The sequence below is a fragment of the Elephas maximus genome, chromosome 25, assembly GCF_024166365.1.
Source record: "Elephas maximus indicus isolate mEleMax1 chromosome 25, mEleMax1 primary haplotype, whole genome shotgun sequence".
Lineage (NCBI taxonomy): Eukaryota > Metazoa > Chordata > Mammalia > Proboscidea > Elephantidae > Elephas > Elephas maximus.
The window spans coordinates 65882553-65907185 of NC_064843.1; the positions used below are offsets into that span (position 1 = coordinate 65882553).

The 24633-nt window shown below is 43.0% G+C and overlaps 1 protein-coding gene across 8 annotated transcripts in view; it reads right to left on the bottom strand.

Moving 5' to 3' along the window:
- NAPB (NSF attachment protein beta) overlaps positions 1–24633 on the bottom strand; it is a 76383-nt gene that overhangs the window by 32090 nt on the left and 19660 nt on the right. For 3 of the 8 annotated variants that reach the window (XM_049869575.1, XM_049869573.1, XM_049869574.1), the window contains 4 exons: positions 20371–20450; positions 18637–18791; positions 17435–17551; positions 14990–15067 (listed from right to left, as the gene is read on the bottom strand). In XM_049869575.1, the coding sequence (XP_049725532.1) occupies positions 14990–15067; positions 17435–17551; positions 18637–18791; positions 20371–20450 (430 nt within the window). Of the gene's footprint in view, positions 1–14989; positions 15068–15220; positions 15268–17434; positions 18792–20370; positions 20451–24633 lie in introns of those variants that run through there. The other 5 variants (XM_049869580.1, XM_049869579.1, XM_049869578.1 and 2 more) reach the window with 5 other exon arrangements.

Here is a 24633-nt window from a genome sequence, read left to right on the forward strand (position 1 = left end):
CAGTCTTTTTAACAAATGTTGCTGGCATAACTGGATATCCATCTGCAAAAAAATGAAACAAGGTCCATACCTCACACCATGCACAAAAACTAACTCAAAATGGATCAAAGGCCTAAATATAAAATCTAAAACAATAAAGATCATGGAAGAAAAAATAGGGACAATGCCAGGAGCCCTAACACATGGCATAAACAGTATATAAAACATTATTACCAATGCAGAAGAGAAACCAGATAACTGGGAGCTCCTAAAAATCAAGCACCTATGCTCATCCAAAGACTTCACCAAAAGAGTAAAAAGATTACCTACAGACTGGAAAAAAGTTTTTAAAGCTATGACATTTCTGATTAGCGCCTGATCTCTAAAATCTACACGATACTGCAAAAACTCAAGTACAAAAAGACAAATAACCTAATTAAAACATGGGCAAAGGATATGAACAGACGCTTCACTAAAGAAGATATTCAGGTAGCTAACAGATACATGAGGAAATGCTCACAATCATTAGGCATTAGGGAAATGCAAATCAAAACTACAGTGAGATACCATCTCACTCCAACAAGGCTGGCACTAATGCAAAAAACACAAAATAATAAATGTTGGAGTGGCTGTGGAGAGACTGGAACACTTATACACTGCAGGTGGGAATGTAAAATGGTACAACCACTTTGGAAATCGATTTGGCGCTGCCTTAAAAAACTAGAAATACAACTACCATATAATCCTGCAATCCCACTCCTTGGAATATATCCTAGAGAAATAAGAGCCTTTACACGAACAGATATACACATACCCATGTTTACTGCAGCACTGTTTACAATAGGAAAAAGATGGAAGCAACCAAGGTGCCCATCAACAGATGAATGGATAAATAAATTATGGTACATTCACAGAATGGAATATTACACATTGATAAAGAACGATGATGAATTTGTGAAACATTTCATAACATGGAGGATCTGGAAGGCCTTAGGCTGAGTGAAATTAGTCACATGCAAAAGGACAAATATTGTATAAGACCGCTATTGTAAGAACTCAAGAAATAGTTTAAACAGAAAAGAGAATATTCTTTGATGGTTATGAGATGGGGAAGCAAGGGAGGGAGGGAGAGGGTATTCACTAAATTAGATAGTAGATAACAACTATTTTAGGTGAAGGGAAAGACAACACACAACACAGGAGAGGTCAGCACAACTGGACTAAACTAAAAGCAAAGAAGTTTCCTGAATAAACTGAATGCTTTGAAAGCCGGCATAGCAGCAGCGGGGATTTGGGGACCATGGTGGTTTTTGGGGACACCTAAGTCAACTGGCATAATAAAATCTATTGAGAAAACATTCTGCATCCAACTTTGGAGAGTGGCGTCTGGGGTCTTAAGTGGTAGCAAGCAGCCATCTAAGATGCATCAATTGGTCTCAACCTACCTGAAGCAAAGGAGAATAAGAACACCAAAGACACAAGGTAATTCTAAGCCTAAGAGGCAAAAAGGGCCACGTAAAGCAGAGACTACATCAGCCTGAGACCAGAAGAACTAGATGGTGCCTGGCTACAACTGATGACTGCCCTGACGGAACACAACAGACAACCCCTGAGGGAGTAGGAGAGCAGCGGGATGCAGATGCCAAATTCTCATAGAAAGATCAGACTTAATGGTCTGACTGAGACTAGAAGGACCCTGGTGGTCATGGTCCCCCAGACCTTCTGTTAGTCTAAGACAGGAACCATTCCCAAAGTCATCTGTTCCGACACGGATTGGACTAGAGTATGGGATAGAAAATGATACTGGGGAAGAATGAGCTTCTTCGATCAAGCAGACACATGAAGACTATGTTGGCATCTCCTGTCTGAAGTGGAGATGAGAGGGTAGAGGGGGCCAGAAGCTGGCTGAATGCACATGAAGAGAGAGAGTGGAGGGAAGGAGTGTGCTGTCTCATTAGGGGGACAGCAATTAGGAGTGTACAGCAAGGTGTTTATAAATTTTTGTATGAGGGTCTGACTTGATTTGTAACCTTTCACTTAGAGCAGAATAAAGATTAAAAAAAAAAAGAGCAGACTTAATGGTCTGACTGAGACTAGAATGACCCCGGAGATAATGGTCCGCAGACCTTCTGTTAGCCCAAGACAGGAACCATTCCCAAGGCCAACTCTTCAGACAGGGACTGTACTGGACTATGGGATAGACAATGATACTGGTAAAGAATGAACTTTTTGGATCAAGTAGACACATGAGATTATGTTGGCATCATCTGTTTGAAGGGGAGATGAGAGGGTATAGAGGGCATCAGAAGCTGGCCAAATGGACACGAGAAGAGACAGTGGAGGGAAGGAGTGTGCTGTCTCATTAGGGGGAGAGCAATTAGGAGTATATAGCAAGGTGTGTATAAATTTTTGTATGAGAGTTTGACTTGATTTGTAAACTTTCAGTTAAAGCACAATAAAAATTAAAAAAAAAAAATTCTAGCCAATAGAATTCAATGGCATATCAAAAGAATAATACAGCACGACGAAGTGGGATTCATACCAGGTACGCAAGGATGGTTCAACATTAGAAAATCTATCACCACATAAATAAAACAAAAGATTCACATGACCATTTCACCTGATGAGGAAACGATATTTGATAAACTTCAACACCTACTGCTGATAAAAACTCTCAGCAAAATAAGAATACAAGGGTAATTCCTCAACATAATAAAGGTCACTTATACAAAACCAACAGCCAATATTATTCTCAGTGGAGAGGGACTGAAAGCAATCCCCTTGAGAACAGGGGCCAGACAATGAAGACTTTAATCACCACTTATTCAACATTGTGCCGGAGGTCCTAGATAAACAATAAGGCAAGAGAAAGAAACAAAGGGCATAGAAATTGCTAAGGAAGAAGTAAAACTAGCCCTCTTTGCAGATGCTATGATCCTACACATACAAAACCCAAAAGATTCCACAGAAAAAGCTACTGGAACTAATGGAAGGATTCAGCCAAGTATCAGGATTCAAGATAACATACAAAAATCAGTTGGACTCCTCTACACCAACAAAGAGAACTTTGAAAAGGAAATCAGGAAAACAGTACTATTTATAACAACCTCCCAAAGTATAAAATACTAGGAATAAATCTAACCAAGTACATAAAAGACCAATAAAAAGAAAACTACAAAAAACTGAGGAAACCTAAAGAGACCTATAAACCAAAACCAAACCCAGTGCGGTTGAGTCAATTCCGACTCATAGAGACCCTATAGGACAGAGCAGAACTGCCCCATAGAGTCTCCAAGGAGCGACTGGTGGATTTGAACCGCCGACCCTTTGGTTAGCAGCCATAGCACTTAACCACTACGCCACCAGGGTTTCCGAAAAGAGACCTATATAAGTGGAAAAATATACCATGCTCATGGATAGGAAGACTCAACATTGTGAAAACGTCAACACTACACAAAGCGATCTACAAAATAATATTATGTTGTTGCTGTTGTTAGGTGCCATCAAGTTGCTTCCGACTCATAGCAACCCTATACGTGACAGAACGAAACACTGAGCAGTCCTGAGCCATCCTTACAATCATTATGTTTGAGCTCATTGTTGCAGCCACTGTGTCAATCCACATCGTTGAGGGTCTTCCTCTTTTCCGCTGACCCTGTACTCTGCTCAGCATGATGTCCTTCTCAAGGGACTAATCCCTCCTGACAATATGTCCAAAGTATGTAAGATGCAGTTTCGCCATCCTTGCCTCAAGGAGCATTCTGGCTGTACTTCTTCTAAGACAGATTTGTTCGTTCTTTTGGCAGTCCATGGTATATTCAATATTCTTTGCCAACACCACAATTCAAAGGCGTCAACTCTTCTTCAGTCTTCTTTATTCATTGTCCAGCTTTCACATGCATATGATGCGACTGAAAATACCACGGCTTGGGTCAGGCGCACCTTAGTCTTCAAGATGACATCTTTGCTCCTCAACACTTTGAGGAGGTCCTTTGCAGCAGATTTACCCAATGCAATGCATCTTTTGATTTCTTGACTGCTGCTTCCACGGCTGTTGATTGTGGATCCAAGTGAAATGAAATCCTTGACAACTTCTATCTTTTCTCCGTTTATCATGTTGTTGCTCACTGGTCCACTTGTGGGGATTTTTGTTTTCTTTATGTTGAGGTGCAATCCATACTGAAGGCTGTGGTCTTTGATCTTCATCAGTAAGTTCTTCAAGTCCTCTTCTCTTTCAGCAAGCAAGGTTGTGTCATCTGCATAACACAAGCTGTTAATGAGTCTTCCTCCAATCCTGATGGCCGGTTCTTCTTCATACAGTCCAGATTCTCGTATTTTTGCTCAGCGTACAGATTGAATAGCTGCAGTGAAAGAATACAACCCTGACGCACACCTTTCCTGACTTTAAACCAATCAGTATCCCCTTACTCTGTCCAAACAACCGCCTCTTGATCTATGTAAAGGTTCCTCATGAGCACAATTAAGTGTTCTGGAATTCCCATTCTTCCCAATGTTATCCATAGTTTGCTATGATCCATGCAGTCAAATGCCTTTGCATAGTCAATAAAACACAGGTAAACAGCCTTCTGGTATTCTCTGCTTTCAGCCAGGATCCATCTGACATCAGCAATGATATCCCTGGATCCACATCCTCTTCTGAAACCAGCCTGAATTTCTGGCAGTTCCCTGTCGATATACTGCTGCACCCATTTTTGAATGATCTTCAGCAAAAATTTGCTTGCGTGTAATATTAATGATATTGTTCTATAATTTCCACATTCAGTTGGATCACCTTTCTTGGGAATAGGCATAAATATGGATCTCTTCCAGTCAGTTGGCCAGGAAGCTGTCTTCCATATTTCTTGGCATAGACGAGTGAGCACCACCAGCTCTGCATCTGTTTGTTGAAACATCTCAAGTGATATTCCATCAATTCCCAGAGCCTTGTTTTTCGCCAATGCCTTCAGAGCAGCTTGGACTTCTTCCCTCAGTACCATCGGGTCCTGATCATATGCCACCTCTTGGAACGGTTGAACATCGACTAATTCTTTTTGGTATTAATGACTCTGTGTATTCCTTCCATCTTGTTTTCATGCTTCCTGCGTCGTTTAATATTTTCCCCATGGAATCCTTCACTATTGCAACTTGGGGCTTGAATTTTTTCTTCAGTTCTTTCAGCTTGAGAAATGCCAAGTGTGTTCTTCCCTTTTGGTTTTCCACCTCCAGCTGTTTGCATATGTCATCATAGTACTTTACTCTGTCTTCCTGAGACGCCCTTTGAAACCTTCTGTTCATTTCTTTCACTTCATCAATTCTTCCTTTTGCTTTAGCTGCTTGATGCTCAAAAGCAAGTTTCAGAGTCTCCTCTGACATCCATCTTGGTTTTTTCTTTCTTTCCTGTCTTTTCAATGACCTCTTGCTTTCTTCATGGATGATGTCCTTGATGTCATTCCACAACTCTTCTGGTCTTCGGTCACTAGTGTTCCATGAGTCAAATCTATTCTTCAGATGGTCTCTAAATTTAGGTGGGATATACTCAAGGTCATATTTTGGCTTTCGTGGACTTGCTGTGATTTTCTTCATTTTCAGCTTGAACTTACATATAAGCAATTGATGGTCTGTTCCATAGTCGGCCTCTGGCCTTGTTCTTGACTGATGATATTGAGCTTTTCCATCATCTCTTTCCACAGATGTAGTCAATTTGATTTCTGTGTGTTCCATCTGGCCTTGCATCCTTCTCCACGTCTTTTCCCCTTCCCGTGAGCTATAATGGTAATAGCCAATTCTGGAGTGACACTGGAAGTCACTAGTTGAAGATGGCAGAACTTTTGTCAGTCTGGTTCCTAATTAACTACAAAGGACAGAATGTACCCAACCCCTGTGTCCCTGCCACTGCCAAATCCATTACAGCTACACTGGCCTGTTATGTGAGAGAGATATGAACCCCTATTACATTTTAGGTCTACAACTTGCTACAGCAACACAGGTTACCTTCATTGATACCGTGTCATCTATAATAACCTAAAACGTGTGGTACTGAATTAATGGTGGAGAGGGAACAGAGGTAGCAGGCTGGAAAGCTAAATCCTTGTCATACTGTGATAGGGGATTTAGTGAAATCAGGCATGTGACAACTTGGAAAGCAGAACATATGCTTACCTGAGCCCAAAGCTCTATGGAAAGTGAATTAGCCAGTTTGCAGGCAGGTGTGAAATAAGTCCAGAGACAAGGGCCTCAAAGGATTGGAAAAGCCAATGGCTTCTATACCCCAAATGGCAAGAGGTAAATTTGAAGAACACTTTAAACCAAGGGCCAGGAAATTTTCTGTAATGAGCCAGATAATAAATATTTTAGGATTCACAGCCCACAACTGCGTAGCCCTACAGCTATAGCATGAAAGCAGGTATAGACAATACATAAGTGAATGAATGTGGCTGAGTTCCAATAAAGCTTTATTTGTGGACAATGAAATTTCAATTTCATATAATGTGTGTGGATCAAGAAATATTCTTTTGTGCCCCCATGATTAAAAATTATAAAAATAATTTTTAGCTTGCAGGCATACAGCAACAGGTGGTGACTTTGCAGGTCCCTGCCTTAAATAGTAAAACCAAAAACAACAGCAACAACCAAGCCCATTGCCACTGAGTCAACTTAGACTCATGTTTCCCATTAAGACCAAAAAAGGGACCTACCAGTATAAGAAAATCAGATTAAAGGTACTGTATTCCCACCAAGCCCATCATTTCCATGCCTTCAAGGTAGCTACCAATGAATTAAGGGAGAGGCACAAGCCAAGAAATAAAATAAAACAAGCTAAGGTATCATGTTAGAAAATTACACCGGTTGTTGTTACTGTCACACGGAGCTGACTAGAAATAAACAGGTCTGACTCACACAGGCCCCCAGGCTGATCCCTTCCTACAGGTGGTAAAAGGCAACGACCAAGACAGCAGAGTCACCTCTGAAGCCACAGGTTGAAGGTGGCAGAGCCAACATTATCATGGTCTCTGGGCCGCAGAGCACACCTAAAACAGTCACTTTGGACAGTTTTATAAAATAAATTGCCTCATATGCATGCAAAAGCTGGACAATGAATAAGAAAGGCTCAAGAAGAACTGATGTCTTTAAACTCTGCTAGCAGAGAATACTGAATATCATGGACTGCCAGAAGAACGAACAAATCTGTTTTGGGAAGAAGTACAGCCAGAATGCTCCTTAGAAGGATGGCAAGACTTCATCTCACATACTTTGGACATGTTATCAGGAAGGACCAGTCCCTGGAGAAGGACATTATGCTTAGTAAAGTAGGGGATCAGGGAGAATGAGGAAGACCCTCGACGAGATGGACTGACACAGTAGCTGCAACAAGGGGCTCAAGCATTACGACGATTGTGAGGATGGCACAGGACCAGGCAGTGTTTCATTCTGTTGTGTGCAGGGTCGCTATGAGTTGGAATCAACTCGACAGCACCTAACAATTCCACCACCATATTTGAATGATTATGTTTTGGGCCTATTTGTTTCAGCTGACCCTAACTAATATACCCCCCCCCAAAGCAAATATATTTTCTTAGCATTATTTATAATTGGAGAAAAACTGGAATCACTTAAGTAGCTACATATGAGTTACTGTGCTACCCTTAAGAACCAAGACAAAAAAGCGGATGCCCACTGAGTTGATTCCAACTCACAGCGACCCTATAGGACAGAGCAGAACTGCCCCATGGGAGGGGGTGGCTGCTGGATTTGAACTGCTGACCTTTTAGTTAGCAGCCGAGCTCTTAACCACTATGCCACCAGGGCTCTGACCATTGAGAGTAATGGATTAAAAATGTTAATATTACAAGGCTGGCATTAATCCAAAAAACACAGAATAATAAATGCTGGAGAGGTTGTGGAGAGACTGGAACACTTAGACACTGCTGGTGGGAATATAATATGGTACAATCACTTTGGAAATCAATTTGGCACTTCCTTAAAAAGCTAGAAATAGAACTACCATATGATCCTGCAATCCCACTCCTTGGAATATATCCTAGAGAAGTAAGAGCCTTTACACAAGCAGATATATGCACACCCATGTTTACTGCAGCACCGTTTACAATAGCAAAAAGATGGAAGCAACCAAGGTGCCCATCAATGGATGAATGGATAAATAAATTACGGTATATTTACACGATGGAATACTACACATCGATATAGAACAGTGATGAATCTGTGAAACATTTCATAACACGGAAGAATCTGGAAGGCATTATACTAAGTGAAATTAGTCAGCTGCAAAAGGTCAAATACTGTATATGACCACTATTACAAGAACTCGAGAAATAGTTTAAACAGAGAATATTTTTTGATGGTTACGAGGGGCGGGGGTAGTAAGGGAAGGAGTTGGGTATTCACTAATTAGATAGTAGATAAGAACTACTTTAGGTGAAGGGAAAGACAACACTCAACACAGGAGTAGTCAGCACAACTGGACTAAACTAAAAGCAAAGAAGTTTCCTGAATAAACTGAATGCTTCGAAGGCCAGCATAGCAGGGGCGGGGGTTTGGGGACCATGGTCTCAGGGGACATCTAAGTCAACTGGCATAATAAAATCTATTAAGAAAACACTCTACATCCCACTTTGTAGAGTGGCATCTGGGGTCTTAAATGCTAGCAAGTGGCCATCTAAAATGTGTCAATTGGTCTCAACCCACCTGGAGCAAAGGAGAATGAAGAACACTGAGGACACAAGGTAATTATGAGCCTAAGAGACAGAAAGGGCCATGCAAACCAGAGACTAGATCAGCCTGAGACCAGAAGAACTAGATGGTGCCTGGCTACAACTGATGACTGCCCTGACGGAACACAACAGAGAACCCGAGAGAGCAGGAGAGCAGTGGGATGCAGATGCCAAATTCTCATAAAAAGATCAGACTTAATGGTCTGACTGAGACTAGAAAGACCCCTGAGGTCATGGCCCCCAGACCTTCTGTTAGCCCAAGACAGGTAACATTCCCAAAGCCAACTCTTCAGACAACGGGATACAAAATGATGCTGGTGAAGAGTGAGCTTCTTGGATCAAGTAGACACATGAGACTATCTTGGCATCTCCTATCTGGAGGGGAGATGAGAGGGCAGAGGGGGTCAGAGACTGGTGGAATGGACACGAAAAGAGTGGAGGGAAGGAATGTGCTGTCTCATTAGGGGGAGAGCAGTTAGGTATACATAGCAAGGTGTATGGGAAACCCTGGTGTGTAGTGGTTAAGTGCTTTGGCTGCTAACCAAAGGGTGGACAGTTCGAATCCGCCAGGCGCTCCTTGGAAACTCTATGGGGCAGTTCTGCTGTCCTATAGGGTTGCTATGGGTCGGAATCGACTCGACAGCACTGGGTTTGGTCTTTTTGGTTTTGAGCAAGGTGTATATACATTTTTGTATGAGAGACTGCCTTGATTTGCAAACTTTCACTTAAAGCACAATAAAAATTTTAAAGAATGTTAAAAGTTCTTCCCTAAATATTGCATTTAAAAAGTATAGCTATAAAAGGATAAGTACACAATGGTATTCTTCTTGCAAATATATAGACATACAGAAAAGTCTGGAAGAATACATTCTTTGAACACTTCTCAGAGCTGTCATATTACATATACTTGTGGGATTCTTTGATGAATGCATATCTTCTCCCATAAAATGTAGGCTCTATGAGGACAGGTCCCGGGTGTATTTTGCTCACCCTTATATCCCTGACCCTAGCATAACCAGTAACCAACTGCCATTGAGTTGATTTCGACTCATGGGGGCCTCATGTGTGTCAGAGTAGAACTGTGCTCTGTACAGAGTTTTCAATGGCTGATATTTGCAAGCAGATTGCCAGGCCTTTCTTCCAAGGTGCCTCTGACTGAACTCACACCACCAATCTTTCCGTTAGCAGCCAAACACTTAACCAGAACCTAGCATAATGCTTATCATATAGTCAGTGCCCAATAAATAGATGTTAAATGAATGAATGCAAATTGCACTTCAAATAAAGGTTTCCTAAAAAACTAACAATATATGGATTGAAGCCCTGGTGGCACAGTGGTTAAGAGCTCAGTTGCTAACCAAAAGGTCAATAGTTCAAATCTACCTGCCAATCCTTGGAAACCCTGTGGGGCAGTTCTACGCTGTCCTACAGGGCCACTGTTCGTCGAAATTGACTCAAAGGCATTAGTTTTTTTTAATATATGGATTAATTTGGAATGCACAGGAAAAAGTTTTTCGAAGAATTTATGATTAATCAGAAAACTCTTCTTAGAAGTGTCTTCATTCTCTAAAGTATTTTAGCACCCTTTTCCATCTTAAGAAATAGGGTAAGGAATGAGAAACATAACTAAATTTTTCTGTAAAAAGGATCAGATGAGTAAATAACCACTTCCCAAGGCAGGGGGCAGCTATTTGTCTTCATATTTCTTACAGCACCAGAATGTAATGAATAGGGCTCGGGTGACCCATATGAACCATCTGTCAAGAATTTCACTTGGTTTAACTTAACACTTAAGGAGCTTTGAACCTGAAGTGGTTAAGTACTTTGCTAGTAACTGAAGGTCGGCGGTTCAAACCCAACAACTGCTCTGTGAGAGAAAGATGTGGCAGTCTGCTTCTGTAAAAATTACAGCCTTGGAAACCCTATGGGGCAGTTCTACTCTGTCCTATAGGGTCGCTATGAGTCAGAATCGACTCAATGGCAATGGGCTTGGAACCTGATACTTATTAAATAATGGTACTGGCATCAAAATTTTATAACTGTAAATTACAGCCAGATTTATCATAGCAAAAGAAAAATTTCAAGTTCAGTTTTTAATACCCACTGCTGTTGAGTCAATTTCAACTCACAACAATCCTATAGGACAGAGAAGAACTGCCTTATAGGGTTTCCAAGGCTGTAAACCCTTACAGAGGCAGACCATCACATCTTTCTCCAATGGAGCAGCTGGTGGGTTTGAACCACTGACCTGTCAGTTAGTAGTTGAGTGCTTAACCAGTATGCCACCCATTTTTAATAATGCTAATTAAATCAGTGATGAGATTTCATGGCTTTTCCAGATTTTAACAGAGGCTGGAATTGAAAGGAAAGCATATCCACTGGTTTAACAGAGAAGTTCAGAGAAAAGAGGCTGACCACGGGTTACCTTTGGATGTTCACACTTAGTTTGGAATTTTAACAAATAATGAAGTTTGCTAGAAACAAGCAGACCCTTATACACTAGAAATCTCTATCTTAACATTTCAAGTACTATAATATCAAAAGTAGTCACCAATAATAACAGCATAGATAATAAATGCAGACATTAAAACCAGATGATTATCCTGTTATTTAAATAAAGTGACAAGAGATCACAATATTACTTCTCGGGAAACCTGATAAGTGCCGCAATGCTAGAGAACACATGGAAGACTACAAAGACGTGAGCACCTAGTACTGCATCCAACATCGCTACCTTAGAGCAGGTGCAATTTTCACGGTTCAAGCTGGAGGGTCTAGTTTACAGGTGAAACAGCCTTCCAACAGCGTCAATTCTTTTAGATTAAATGCCCCTAGGCTGGACCCAACATGAACCTGCGACATATACCTGTCCCATTTCGTAACAAACAGTATTAAAGCATGTTCTTCAATGGCAGAAAATAGAAATGAGTCATAGTTCCTCTACACCATTTAAAAGACCATCTAAAGAGAACACATTTGTTATCTGGTTCAATGGTTTAGCCAACTCTGAGTTGGTGAAATTTCATAGTTCACTGCCCACTAGCCAAAAATCTGTGAATGAATCAGAGAACAGATACTGAATAGTATTAAAAGTGAAGAAATTTATTTGTAACAAACCAGATATAAGCTGCCTTGGTGTAACAAATTCATCAAATTTAAACTTCACACAACTAACTCCAAACCAGCAAGTCCAACCATGGAAGAGAAGACGATGCTTCTAAACAGCACCGGGGCCCAAACATCAGGGAACATAACACATTAACCCTGTGTGCGCACGTGCTCAGTCCCAGTGCCCCAGTGCCATCGAAACATGCTCAGTAGTAGTCTTAAAACATTGCTTTTAAAGGAGCAATTCACATCAGTGAAAGAAGATGCCACCTACTGGCCAAGTCACAGAATGTTAGGGACACCATGAGGTAAAGAAAAGGGGTTTCAGAAGCTACCATAATATCAAATCAGTTTTTTTTTTTTTTTTAAGGAAGGAAAAAAAGAGTATGCCACAGATCATTTTCCCCACCCTCCAATTTTAAAGGGGCCCAGGTGGTGACACGGCATGCTCATGTCATCCCTGGAGCAGAGATGGCATGGCACGGCATGGCACTCCAGGGTCTTGGGTACCGGGAGTGCTTTGCTGAGCAGAGTGGAAATGGAACCTGACTCGAGGGGCATCAGCTGGCAAAGACGGTCTGCTCACAGGTGCTTTCCACCTCCCAAAACTCATCCAATCTAAATAAAGATATCATGTCCATCCCAGATACCCTGACCAAATAAATACTCCAGCCATGCCAGACCCTCTCCTTTCTGTTACATCATCAATTCCACACCAGGGAACACAGAAGGGCTCGATTCTGGGGCTCCACCATCTTCCACCAGGATCTTCAGTGATAACCTCTCCAGAAAGAAGGTCTACGTGCATGCTGCCAATGCACAGGGTAGCACAAATGAAATCAAGAAGACCAGAGGGTATCCTCAGAAAAGCAGGACAATTATGACGAAAAAGCCAAATAATGAATTCTATGTGACAAGTGTGAGTGAATTTTGAGTTGTATAATCCACATGTGGTGGTCAGCATGAAGTCAGAAGGGCGACCATCAACAATGCCAGCCTGACTTGAGTACTGACTAAGGGACCCTTCCCTGAACCAAGACTGAAAGATACAGGCATCATTTGTTTATCCAACAAATACTTATTAAGAGCCCTTTGTCCCAGCGTTCTGGGCTCCTGGGATACATCTGCAAACCAGAAAGCTCCCTGCTGTCATGGGCACCCGTTCTGGTGAAAAGAAGGAACAATGAATAACAGGGATAAAATGAGCAAGCACATCACAGAGTATGATGTAAGGGGACATGTGCTTTAAGGCAAAAAAAGAAAAAGCTGAGCAAGGTAAAGGAGGGTTCCTGGGTATCACTGAGAGGGATGGGATTATAATTTTAACTAGGCAGTCACAGTATGCCTCATAGAAAAGTCACTGAGATAACTGAGCAAAAACTTGAAGGATATGGAGAAGTTAGCCATGCAGACTTGAAGAACATGGGAAGTTAGCCCCATGGACATCTGCGGAAGAGCTCTGCAGGCAAACAAGAGCTGGTGCAAAGGTCCTGCGGCAGGAGGTCACCTGGCACGTGTGAGGAGCAGCAGAGGCCAGGGCGGCTGAAGCAGGGCGTGACGGGGAAGAGAATAAGAGCAGAGGTCTGGGCTGCCGGTGGTTTAGCCACTGGGGCCTTCAGGCCCACCTGCAAGGCTCCGGCTCTTCCTCTGAGTGACGTGGGGAGCCAACGCAAGGTTGTAAGCAGCAGAGAAACAGAATATGATTTACTGCTTACCAGGATCACTGTTGCTGCTCTGTTGCATCTGTACGTGGGGACGGGGATGAGTAGAAACAGGGAGACCAATTAGAGGTTACTGCAGTGATCAAGTAGGAGCTGGGGAGACAATGACGTAGTGAGAAATGTGAGATTCGGGAGCTTTGGATGTGGAGAAAGAGAGAAGGCAGGGATGCCTGTGGTTTGGAGGGGAACACTGGGTGGGAGGTGAGATCAGAATTCAGTGCAGATATGCTGGGTTTTAGACGATGAGTTGGAATCGACTCGACGGCACTGGGTTTGGTTTGGACACAGATGGAGAGGTTGGCAGCAGGTGGACAGAGAAATCTGGAGTTTGGAGAGAGGTCTGGGCTGCAGCTACATTTGCAACCAACTGGCGTACCGATGATATTTAAAGCTGTGATGCTGAGTGAGTCCAGAGAGGTCACCAAGAGAGTGAGTGTCAAATGAGAGATGAGGACCACGGACCTAAGCCCAGGGCATCCCATGATAGGAGGTGGGGAGAAGAGGAGGAATCAGCAAAGGAGTCTGGGCGAGCGGTCACCAAGGTGGCAGGAAAACCAGGCAGGCGTAACAAAGAGAAGGGAGAGAGCAACTGTCTGATGATATGACCCATTTGGGTAGGATGGAATTCTAACCTCTAGTGAGCATGCCTAGCCTTTGTTATTCTGCTAACAATCACTGATGGTCTCCTATCATCTCCCTCTTTCTGATTCTCACCTGCTGTCATCCATAGTACTCAGGACGGCAGTCTCATAGAAACATTTGTCTCAAATCTGAGTTGAAACAGACTCTGGGATCTGACAAATGTGTTTTCCTCTGAGATATACTCCATCCCTGTTGGAGATCCCTTGTTTGAGAAGACAGCGTAACACAGGAGAAAGCTTAAGCATTGGGGCCAGCTCTGGTGAGCTGAAATGCACTAAAATTCATGGAATGCCAACAAGTACAAAGTCTGGGAAACAACTGGTGCTCATTAACTTTTACCTCCTTCCACTCTTCTTCTACCACTATAAACCACAGCTCCAAAACCCAGAACCATGTCAAACACACAAATGGCCAAGTTAGCACTCACCTACCTTCTTCCCCACGGTCAGAGTCTTTGGTTAAAAGGCATAAAACTGCCCGCAGTACTTAAGCTTCCTTCACAGATCTCAGAATCCTTAGTGACAGAGCTGAAGACTATTTTGGCAATATCAACATTCTGACATGAAGCAGACAGACACAGAAACAACTGGTGGGGTTTGGTAAAATTTCAACCAACTGTCATGTCTTACACATTAACTCCAGGAAAACAGCGTATCTGTTGGTCAGCACCGACAGGCCCCACAGGCCTCCGTGGGAAGTCATCTATGACCAGTCTGTACCACTCAGCTCCACTTGAAGAGGAGAGAGTTCTTGAGTAAATCTGTCTCCCAGTTTGCATTAAGTTTATGAGGAATCCTGCTGACTGCTTACCTTCTCAATGTCTACAAGTTCAGTCTCATAGATCTCTGCAATAGTAATGTGGTGCTTGGCCGCAATTGAAAACCTTCCCTGGGGGAAAATAAAAAAGAATCACAAATCTTTTTTTTTTTTTTTTTTACCTATTTGAGTGCCAATCAGTTTGGGAATGAACGAAAAAAGAACACAACTCTAGCCATCTCAAGAACTCCACCCCATAGCCGTTCAAGCAATGCAATGTCTTACCATGTCAGTGTAAATGTCGATGGCTGCATTTAAGCAGTTGATAGCCTCTGAAGCGTAGGCATTTAAGAAAAACAATGAAAAATCCATTTAGTCAAAGAGGGCTCAGGTGAAACTGTCTTCTCGGCTGTCAGAACTTTAATGAGGTACAATTTTGTGGTGGAGGGTGGGTAGGTTAGTTAGTGAAAAGCAAAAACAAATCATGCAGAAGGCCAGGCTCATCAGCATGCCTTTGTTCACAGTGGCTCCTGTATAATTTAGGAAATCACAGATGGAGCCAACGCTGGCTCAGTTACTCTAACCCTTAAACTGAGGATGCCATCCAGATGAAAGACTATATTACAAAGAAGACAAAACCAGGGGCGTCGTCATCAACACTGATAAATTATGTCTGCTAAAGCTTAAATGTAAGTGTATTCTTCACTAATATCATCTAACTTATTTCTGGAAGGCAGTATGACTTCACAAGAAAGATTCAAATGGATTCTATTCTTCATGAAGCCAAAATCAAAAGCACTTTGAAATCCCTGTTCTGACAACTCTTAAGAGAAGTCAACATTTTGTATAACGTACAAAGACGTTAACTTTGGTGTAAACATATCCACAAAAGGGAAAAAAAAATCCAATAAATGATAATGCTAATAAATTATATTAATTTTTTAATAAAATGAACCGATAGGCTTTCCCTGCCACAAAACGGTGGTGTCTTATTCTAGCATATTGTTAACAGCACCAAGTTTATTGCTTTTGGTTTAAAAAAGGTACAATGTGACTGAAGAATTAGGTAAATAAAATTAACATTAGAATGGATTTTAAAAGCAATTTTCCTCTAAAGTATATAAGAAATGTGGATTCATTATTATACCTTTAAATACACAGAAAAATATAAAGAGAAAAATGAGCTATCTATAACCAAAACCAGACCAGTTGCCATCTAGTCAATTCCAACTCATAATGACCCTACAGGACAGAGCAGAACTGCCCCACAGGGTTTCCAAAGAGTGCCTGGTGGATTTGAATTGCCAACCTTTTGGTCAGTAGCTTGAGCTCTTAACCATTGTGCCACCAGGGCTCCAAAGCTATCTATTAAAAAAAAAAAAAGCACAAGCAAATGGAACCTGCTGCCATCTAGTCACTTCCAACTCACAGTGACCCTATAGGACAGGGTAGAGCTTCCCCACAGGGTTTCCAAGCAGCAGCTGTTGGATTTGAACTGCCAACCTTTTGGTTAGCAGCCTGAGCTCTTAACCACTACACCACCACGGCTCCAACTCAAATCCACTGTTAGTATTTTGATGTACCCTCCTTCCGGGGCTTTTTGGACACATTTCTTTGTGTGCACACCTTTTTCTGAAATTGAGATGGTACATTCAGTCTCACGTGGTTCTCTCAATAGTCACCGTGTGACCATTTACCATCCTACTGAGGACTCCTGGAAACCAGGGATTCCAGTGTCTGCAGCCCATGCTGAAGTACCGATGCCTTCTGCTTCTACCGCTCATTGGGTGGATGCCAGCTTTTCATTTTGGAAATAAACTATAATCTTTACACAAAAGTCCTTGAAAATACTCTTATTTCTTTAAGATACGTTCGGAAAAGTGGGGATTTCTGTGCTCAATAAAATGGACATGTGTGTTGAGGGAAGAAATACTTTTACTTGCTAAGTGTAACACTTTTCTAACTAAAAAAGAAATAACACTTGTAAAATTTTACCACTTAAAATACCCAATTTCATTCTTTTCTCTAAACAAATAGTTTGAAAAAGACTTTTTAAAAGACAGATGAATACTGTGTGAACCAGAGATGTTTGTAACCATTCTGATATTACAATCTTCCATTAACTGGATCTTAAAATTGACTAGATATTTAGAATAGGAGAACATTAGTGTTTATGACCAAAATGCATAATTTCATAAAATTAAGATATAACAAGTCATTAGTAAAATGCAACACAAAATGGACTAAGAAAATAGTGTTGACAACTAAACAGCCAGGGTAAATTTAACATATTTTCTTCTTTTAACTAAGCCCTCAAATGATTAAAGAAGAAAAATTTCCCTGAAGTTACTAAAATCTCCCTATTATTCCAAAGTACAGAAATTCCTTTTTACCAGGACTCAAAAAGGTCAGCAGCGTCTACTTTAAAAAACACCTGAAAAGCGGAAACACGGACAGGCGGGGCACAGCGATGACGCGCAACACGCACAGCCGTCTTACCTTGTGGGTCTGCCTTTTTATAAGCATTCCCGGCATCCACAAAGCTAGTGGCAGAATCATGTTTGCTCTGAAGCTGCATATGGAGCTTGGCTGCTTGACAAAATGCATTTCCCGCAGCTGAAGAAGAAGATACAACAATTAAACCTGGAGGAATAAGTATCCCACAGAACAGCCCATGTTAAGTGCTGGACCTACTCCTACAAAGTTACATTTCACTGAAGAAGTAGCATCTCAATTAGAAACGCATGAAAATACGAGCAAGTACATCTTGGCTATAATATAAAAATAATCAGAATCAAGTAAAACAGTGATAAAAGCGTCTCCATCTCAGTCCAGCAGAGCTTCCAAGTGCCGCTGGGCAATAAGCCTCCATTTTCTGGCCTGGTCACTCAACACCAGTAGCAAAGCCCTGAACTGTTCGACCCTATTCCACGTACACATAACAAAGGCAGACTAAGGGCTTCATTGTGAGGATGGTGAAGGACCAGGCAGGGTTTCATTCTGTTGTACACAGGGTCGCTATGAGTCAGAACCCACTCGATGGCACCAAATGACTAAAGAAAGGTGAGACAGAGGTCAAGGATGTTAACTTGCTTTTCTTTCTATCTTAAGCAGTCCACTGGACTTGGTTGTCATTGTTGAAGGGAAGAAAATAATTGTAAGTACAAAAGAAGTAATGCTCTACATAGCAACATTCAGAAATAGTTGAACAAATTGTGAATGAAGGCTACATGGAGAAAGTAAGTTTCTCAAAGAATGAAATTTAGGTCCATAATTTTAAAATCCAAAGAAAGTTTGAAAATCCAGTTTTTCTCTTAAGTTTATAGCAAAACCTGACTGAAATTTACATGAGGTTTAATCTGTTTTTATCACACTTAGTGTGAATATTCACGTATTTCCCTGCAGAATCACTGACTGGTCTGGTTTTGGGGTGCTCAGGTCTCCTCTGGGACGTGTAAGGTACCCACTTCATCATGAGGTTCCAAGTTCAGGGAAAGCAACAGGGCAGACAGCCTCAGAAAAATGAGTCCAGCACAGGTCAGACTGGCGTCTGGAGACACTAGCTTCATAGGTGTCTACTCCTAGTATTAAACATTTGCTCTAAATTTCTTTTAAAGAAATAAACCATTCAATTCAGCTAAAGTTTCAGCTGCCGTCTCTTGTCCCAACCTCCTCTCCAGAGGTAATCACATAACTCCTACCTGGTTTTCTGAAGTTTCATCTGAGAGAAGGAAGCACTGCAAACTCTGAAACCAGCCTGCTTGGGTTCGATTCTTGGCTCCACCACTTACTTGTTGTGCAACCTTAAGTAAGTTACATAACCATTCTGTGCCTTGGTTTCCAATAACAAGAATACCTAGGCAGTTTTAAAAATATTTAACAATCAGTTTGGTATGGGTACTGACCAATCAGAATGGACACTGGTCACAGTGCTGGGACAGGAAAACCCCTGCTGGTCAGGCCAGAACCCTTTCGTTGGTGAATTACGGAGAGGTTGGGGTTCCCAAATGATGGGCTAGAGACACTGCCTCAAGTACCCTGGACAGCAACCCAGGGTATTTGAGGCAGCTGCTAACTACCAAGCGGCAGTTCAGGAAATGTACCAGGTGAATAGCAGCTTTGATGAGATCTGTTTCTGGAGAGTACAGTAATAACTTGGACCTCACAAGTGCTTAGAACAGGGCCTGGCTCACGTTACACACATGTTGGCCGTTATTATTGTTATTATTTGCTCATCTATCCTGGAATCATACCTGTGGTTTGGCACGTTTAAAAATTCACGTAAATGCCATCATACTCTACACTTTTACAAACTACATCCTCCCTCTCTCACCAACATTATCATTTTGGATAGTTTATCTATGTTGACTATCTCAGGACCAATATGGAACAGTCCATCCTTTCTGTAATATCATCACATCCAGACTCTTTCAGGCTACCTCTACTTCCCTACAAATATTAAGTGGCTTTAGTTTTACATTTTTATGCTCCTGCCTTCCAAAACTAGCTACTGGCGTACTTTTTCACTCTGAGCGCTCATTCCAATCACTGCTAACAAATGGCAGTTTGGTCTCCCCAAACTTGCAAGTGTCTTTAACGGAGCATACCCTAAACTCTGGGAAGTCACGTAACTTCTCAGGCTACATTTCCTCATCTATAAAACTGGTGTAATACTTGTCCAGATGAGAATCAAATGAATTTATCTTTATTAAAAAAAAAACTTTGAAAACTATAAAGCAAAGCAGCAGTGTTATAATCACCACCATTACTACAAAGCCATAATTTCATCAAAAAGTCTAAGATTCATCCATTCATTCATTCAACAAACACATTGAGCACCTACTATGTGGCAGGCACCAGTCCAGGCCCTGGAGATACGGCAGAGACAGACCACACACATACCCTGGCCTTCAAAGGTTTACATTTTAATGAGGAATGCCAAATAATAAAAGCACATAAATGAATACAAATAAATTATATATATGTAAACTATGTACTTTATTTATTTTCACTGGACAGTGAGAAGGGCACTGAAGAAGAGTGGTTCCAGGAAAAAGACGGTTACTATGTTTATACAGAGTGGTCAGGAAAGACCTCATGAAGAGGAAGACAGTTTAGGAAGGACCTGAAGAAAAAAAGGGCACCAGCCACACTTCTATTTGGGAGAAGAGTGTGCAGACAGAGGGAACAGCACAAGCAAAGTCTCCGAGGTGAGGGCAGAATGAATGAGGGGAGCATGAGGGAGATGAGGTCACAGACAGGAAGGGGATGGGGAGATCAAAACAGGTAGGTCCCTGAAGGTCAGAAGCACTGATAGCTGTCTACGAGGCCAACACAGTCTTACTCTCCTAAGGGAAAGAACAGTCATTTCCTCCTTTGAAATGACTTTAAAGTTATTTATCTGAAAAGCAAAAAAATAAAAACTCTATACATACCACTCCAATTTTTAGCCATCTTGAACATATTTGCAGCTCTGGTATACATTTCACAAGCCTCTTCTATTCTTGTGTTTCCTCTGAGAAAGATTTTAAAAAGAGATCAAGTTTTATTACAACAAAAATTCACTTCCCTAATCCACCCTCCCTGATATAAACATTTAATGAATATTTACTATGTGCCAGCCAAGCATTAGGGAATCTTAACACCTGTTCACAGGAGAAATTTTTATTATTCCCATTTTTCAGATGACAGGACTGAGACATACACAGGTACACCAACTAGCCCAAGGTCACAGAGCAAGGAAGCCACAGAACTGAGTCACAAACACAGATCCAGCTGACCTCTTAACCAGGGTCCTGTGCTCTTCTCTGGGCATGCAAACTGGAACTTGTATATCATCTGAGAAACTGGCAGTATGTTTTTCAAAGGAGATTAAAATTTGAAGGATAAAGACATTTTTACCTCGTTACTTGTTTATTCAGACTTAAAAATAAAACAAAGCTTGAAACCAGAACTCAATCTTGTAGAGAGAGCGAGAAAGCACCCTACTACGGCTGTGTTATCTGTCGACCCTGATAGGGGACAAGCCCTTTTCCTATGCAGAAGGGGCTTCAGAATCCCCTCACCCCATGTGGAAATACACTTTATGACTTCCTGAAAGGAGGACACTCCACTTCTGCTGGAACATATTCAGTTCTGGGAAGCTCTTGCCAGACAGCTGGTTACATTCTTACTGAGGGATAGCTTGAGCTACTTAGAAATTTCTTCTTCTATAAAACTCAAAACAATTCTCTGTAAGTTCTATCAGAGTTTTCTCACTTTCAACCTTGTTTTACACTAAGCTAAGGCCCCTCTATGAAAGATGTTCGTCCACCTTGTCTATCTACATTATAAACACAACAATCAAAGGAGAAACAAGACACAGTAGGTTCTGCAGTACACGTAATGATGAACTCGTAGCAGAGAGGTCAAGGCTGACGCTGGAGATGGCATAGTATGAACATGAGCACACACACGCACACAACCCAGAAAACTACATAAGCTCCAAACTCTGGTACAGGGACATGCAGCTCTGTCAGTCCAAGTACTAGTGCAGAGTGGAGGCCTGGCTGCGTGGATCAGGCCCAGGTTTGACTCAGACCTTAGGCAGTGCAGAGTGGAGGCCTGCCTGTGTGGATCAGGCCCAGGTTTGACTCAGACCTTAGGCAGTGCAGAGTGGAGGCCTGGCTGTGTGGATCAGGCCCATGTTTGACTCAGACCTTAGGCAGTGCAAAGTGGAGGCCTGGCTGCGTGGATTAGGCCCAGGTTTGACTCAGGCCTTAGGCAGTGCAGAGTGGAGGCCTGGCTGCGTGGATCAGGCCCAGGTTTGACTCAGGCCTTAGGCAGTGCAGAGTGGAGGCCTGGCTGCGTGGATCAGGCCCAGGTTTGACTCAGGCTTTAGGCAGCAGCTACTAAACTGTTTGACCCTGGGCTAGTTCTTCACTTCTTTGGGCCTGGGTTTATAAACTGAGGGTAAATATTATCTATCCCTCTGGGTTATCATGAGGACCAAAAGAAATAATCCATATAGCTGCCACTGCAGGGACTGACCCAGCGTACTCAATCAGAATGGTTATTATAATTAGATCCATGTACTGAAAGCAGAAAAACCTTTGGGAATATATATCATATATCTTATAAGGGACCTTTATCTAGAATACATAAAAAACTCCTACAATTCCATAACAAAACAAATTATAACTCAGTTAAAAAATGGGCAAAGGACCTGAAAAGCTATTTCTCCAAAGATACGCAAATGGCTAATAAGCTGTAAAATTTTAGTAGCAGTGTCAGAACATTTCTAACTTCGGGGGATAATACAAATCAAGATCAGCCCCAAGCTGACTGCTATGAGGTGGAGGTCAGACACACAGCCACTCTCCAACCTTTTTACCAATTCTGACACCAGCTGTCTTGCCCACGCCACTCTCTACTTCTCTAATGGGTTCGATAATTCGTTGCAATGACCACAGAGAACTCACAGGCCAAGCTTACAGTGAAGTGGTTTATTAAGGAAGTAATGGTACAACTTGGGATCAGGATCAACAGGCTGCAGTTTGGGATCAGGATCAGGAAACATGTAGGCAAAGTCTGGAAGGTTCTCTCAAGGTGGAAAGCACATCCCTCCCTTCTTCAGTGAAGGACAGCTCTCTCAGCTCCTCCCAGCTGTGTAAAAACAGCAGACCCTTCTCTGCATGTGGGCCTCCTGTCAAGTCCTGAAGACAGTCCTCCCAGGCGGCAGGCTCTTCACTGCTAAGTGACCCAGCTCTTAGGCAGACAGGCTCTTCACTGCTGTGACCCAGCTCACAGGCAGGCAGGCTCTTCACTGCTAAGTGACCCAGCTCACAGGCAGGCAGGCTCTTCACTGCTAAGTGACCCAGCTCACAGGCAGGCAGGCTCTTCACTGCTAAGTGACCCAGCTCACAGGCAGGCAGGCTCTTCACTGCTAACTGACTCAGCTCACAGGCAGGCAGCCTCTTCACTGCTAAGTGACCCAGCTCACAGGCAGGCAGCCTCTTCACTGCTAAGTGACCCAGCTCACAGGCAGGCAGCCTCTTCACTGCTAACTGACCCAGCTCACAGGCAGGCAGCCTCTTCACTGCTAAGTGACCCAGCTCACAGGCAGGCAGCCTCTTCACTGCTAACTGACCCAGCTCACAGGCAGGCAGGCTCTTCACTGCTATGACCCAGCTCACAGGCAGGCAGCCTCTTCACTGCTAACTGACCCAGCTCACAGGCAGGCAGCCTCTTCACTGCTAACTGACCCAGCTCACAGGCAGGCAGCCTCTTCACTGCTAAGTGACCCAGCTCACAGGCAGGCAGCCTCTTCACTGCTAAGTGACCCAGCTCACAGGCAGGCAGCCTCTTCACTGCTGTGACCCAGCTCACAGGCAGGCAGGCTCTTCACTGCTAAGTGACCCAGCTCACAGGCAGGCAGGCTCTTCACTGCTAACTGACCCAGCTCACAGGCAGGCAGGCTCTTCACTGCTAAGTGACCCAGCTCACAGGCAGGCAGCCTCTTCACTGCTAAGTGACCCAGCTCACAGGCAGGCAGCCTCTTCACTGCTAAGTGACCCAGCTCACAGGCAGGCAGCCTCTTCACTGCTGTGACCCAGCTCACAGGCAGGCAGGCTCTTCACTGCTAAGTGACCCAGCTCTTAGGCAGACAGGCTCTTCACTGCTGTGACCCAGCTCACAGGCAGGCAGCCTCTTCACTGCTAACTGACCCAGCTCACAGGCAGGCAGCCTCTTCACTGCTGTGACCCAGCTCACAGGCAGGCAGCCTCTTCACTGCTAAGTGACCCAGCTCACAGGCAGGCAGCCTCTTCACTGCTGTGACCCAGCTCACAGGCAGGCAGGCTCTTCACTGCTAAGTGACCCAGCTCACAGGCAGGCAGCCTCTTCACTGCTAAGTGACCCAGCTCACAGGCAGGCAGCCTCTTCACTGCTGTGACCCAGCTCACAGGCAGGCAGGCTCTTCACTGCTAAGTGACCCAGCTCACAGGCAGGCAGCCTCTTCACTGCTAACTGACCCAGCTCACAGGCAGGCAGCCTCTTCACTGCTCACTGACCCAGCTCATAGGCAGGCAGCTGTTTTGTTCAGCTCTCTTGGCTGCATTCCTAGCAGCAGGTTTCTGCTGTCACCACCGACTGCCACAGGGCCCCTTCCAGGTCTCTCACTGCTTTCAGTGTTAAAGCCCTTGACCTGTGTTACAGCTCTTTTAGGAGGTTCTTCACCTCCTCTCTCTGCTTTTTCTCTCTTCGTGACTCTCTTGCCTGTTCTCCTTTTTGCCTCTTTCTTCTTTCTCTTTCTGTTTGCCAACCAGTTGGCTGCAAATTTAAGCAAACTCTTGGTCAATTTCAAGGCATGACCCTCCTATTAGGGCCACAAACTGACCAGTCACTCCTGCATAGTAGGCTACTGTCACTTCATTTGCATAAGTATATTGACCAATCCCTGCAGGGTGCGTAAAATAGACCAATCACAGGGCAGGCTGCAGCCCAGGACCAGCCAAAAAGTATCGAACTATCAAGTTGTTTACAGCTTATCCAAGAAGCAGTCTTTACTTCTATTTCTCTGCTGGGTTCAATAATTCATTGCAATGGCCACACAGAACTCACAGACAATACTTAGAGTTAAGTGGTTTATAAAGGAAGTAACCAGGTACAACTGGGGATCAGGATCAGGAAACAAAAGTAACAAACCCTCTGGGGTAGAA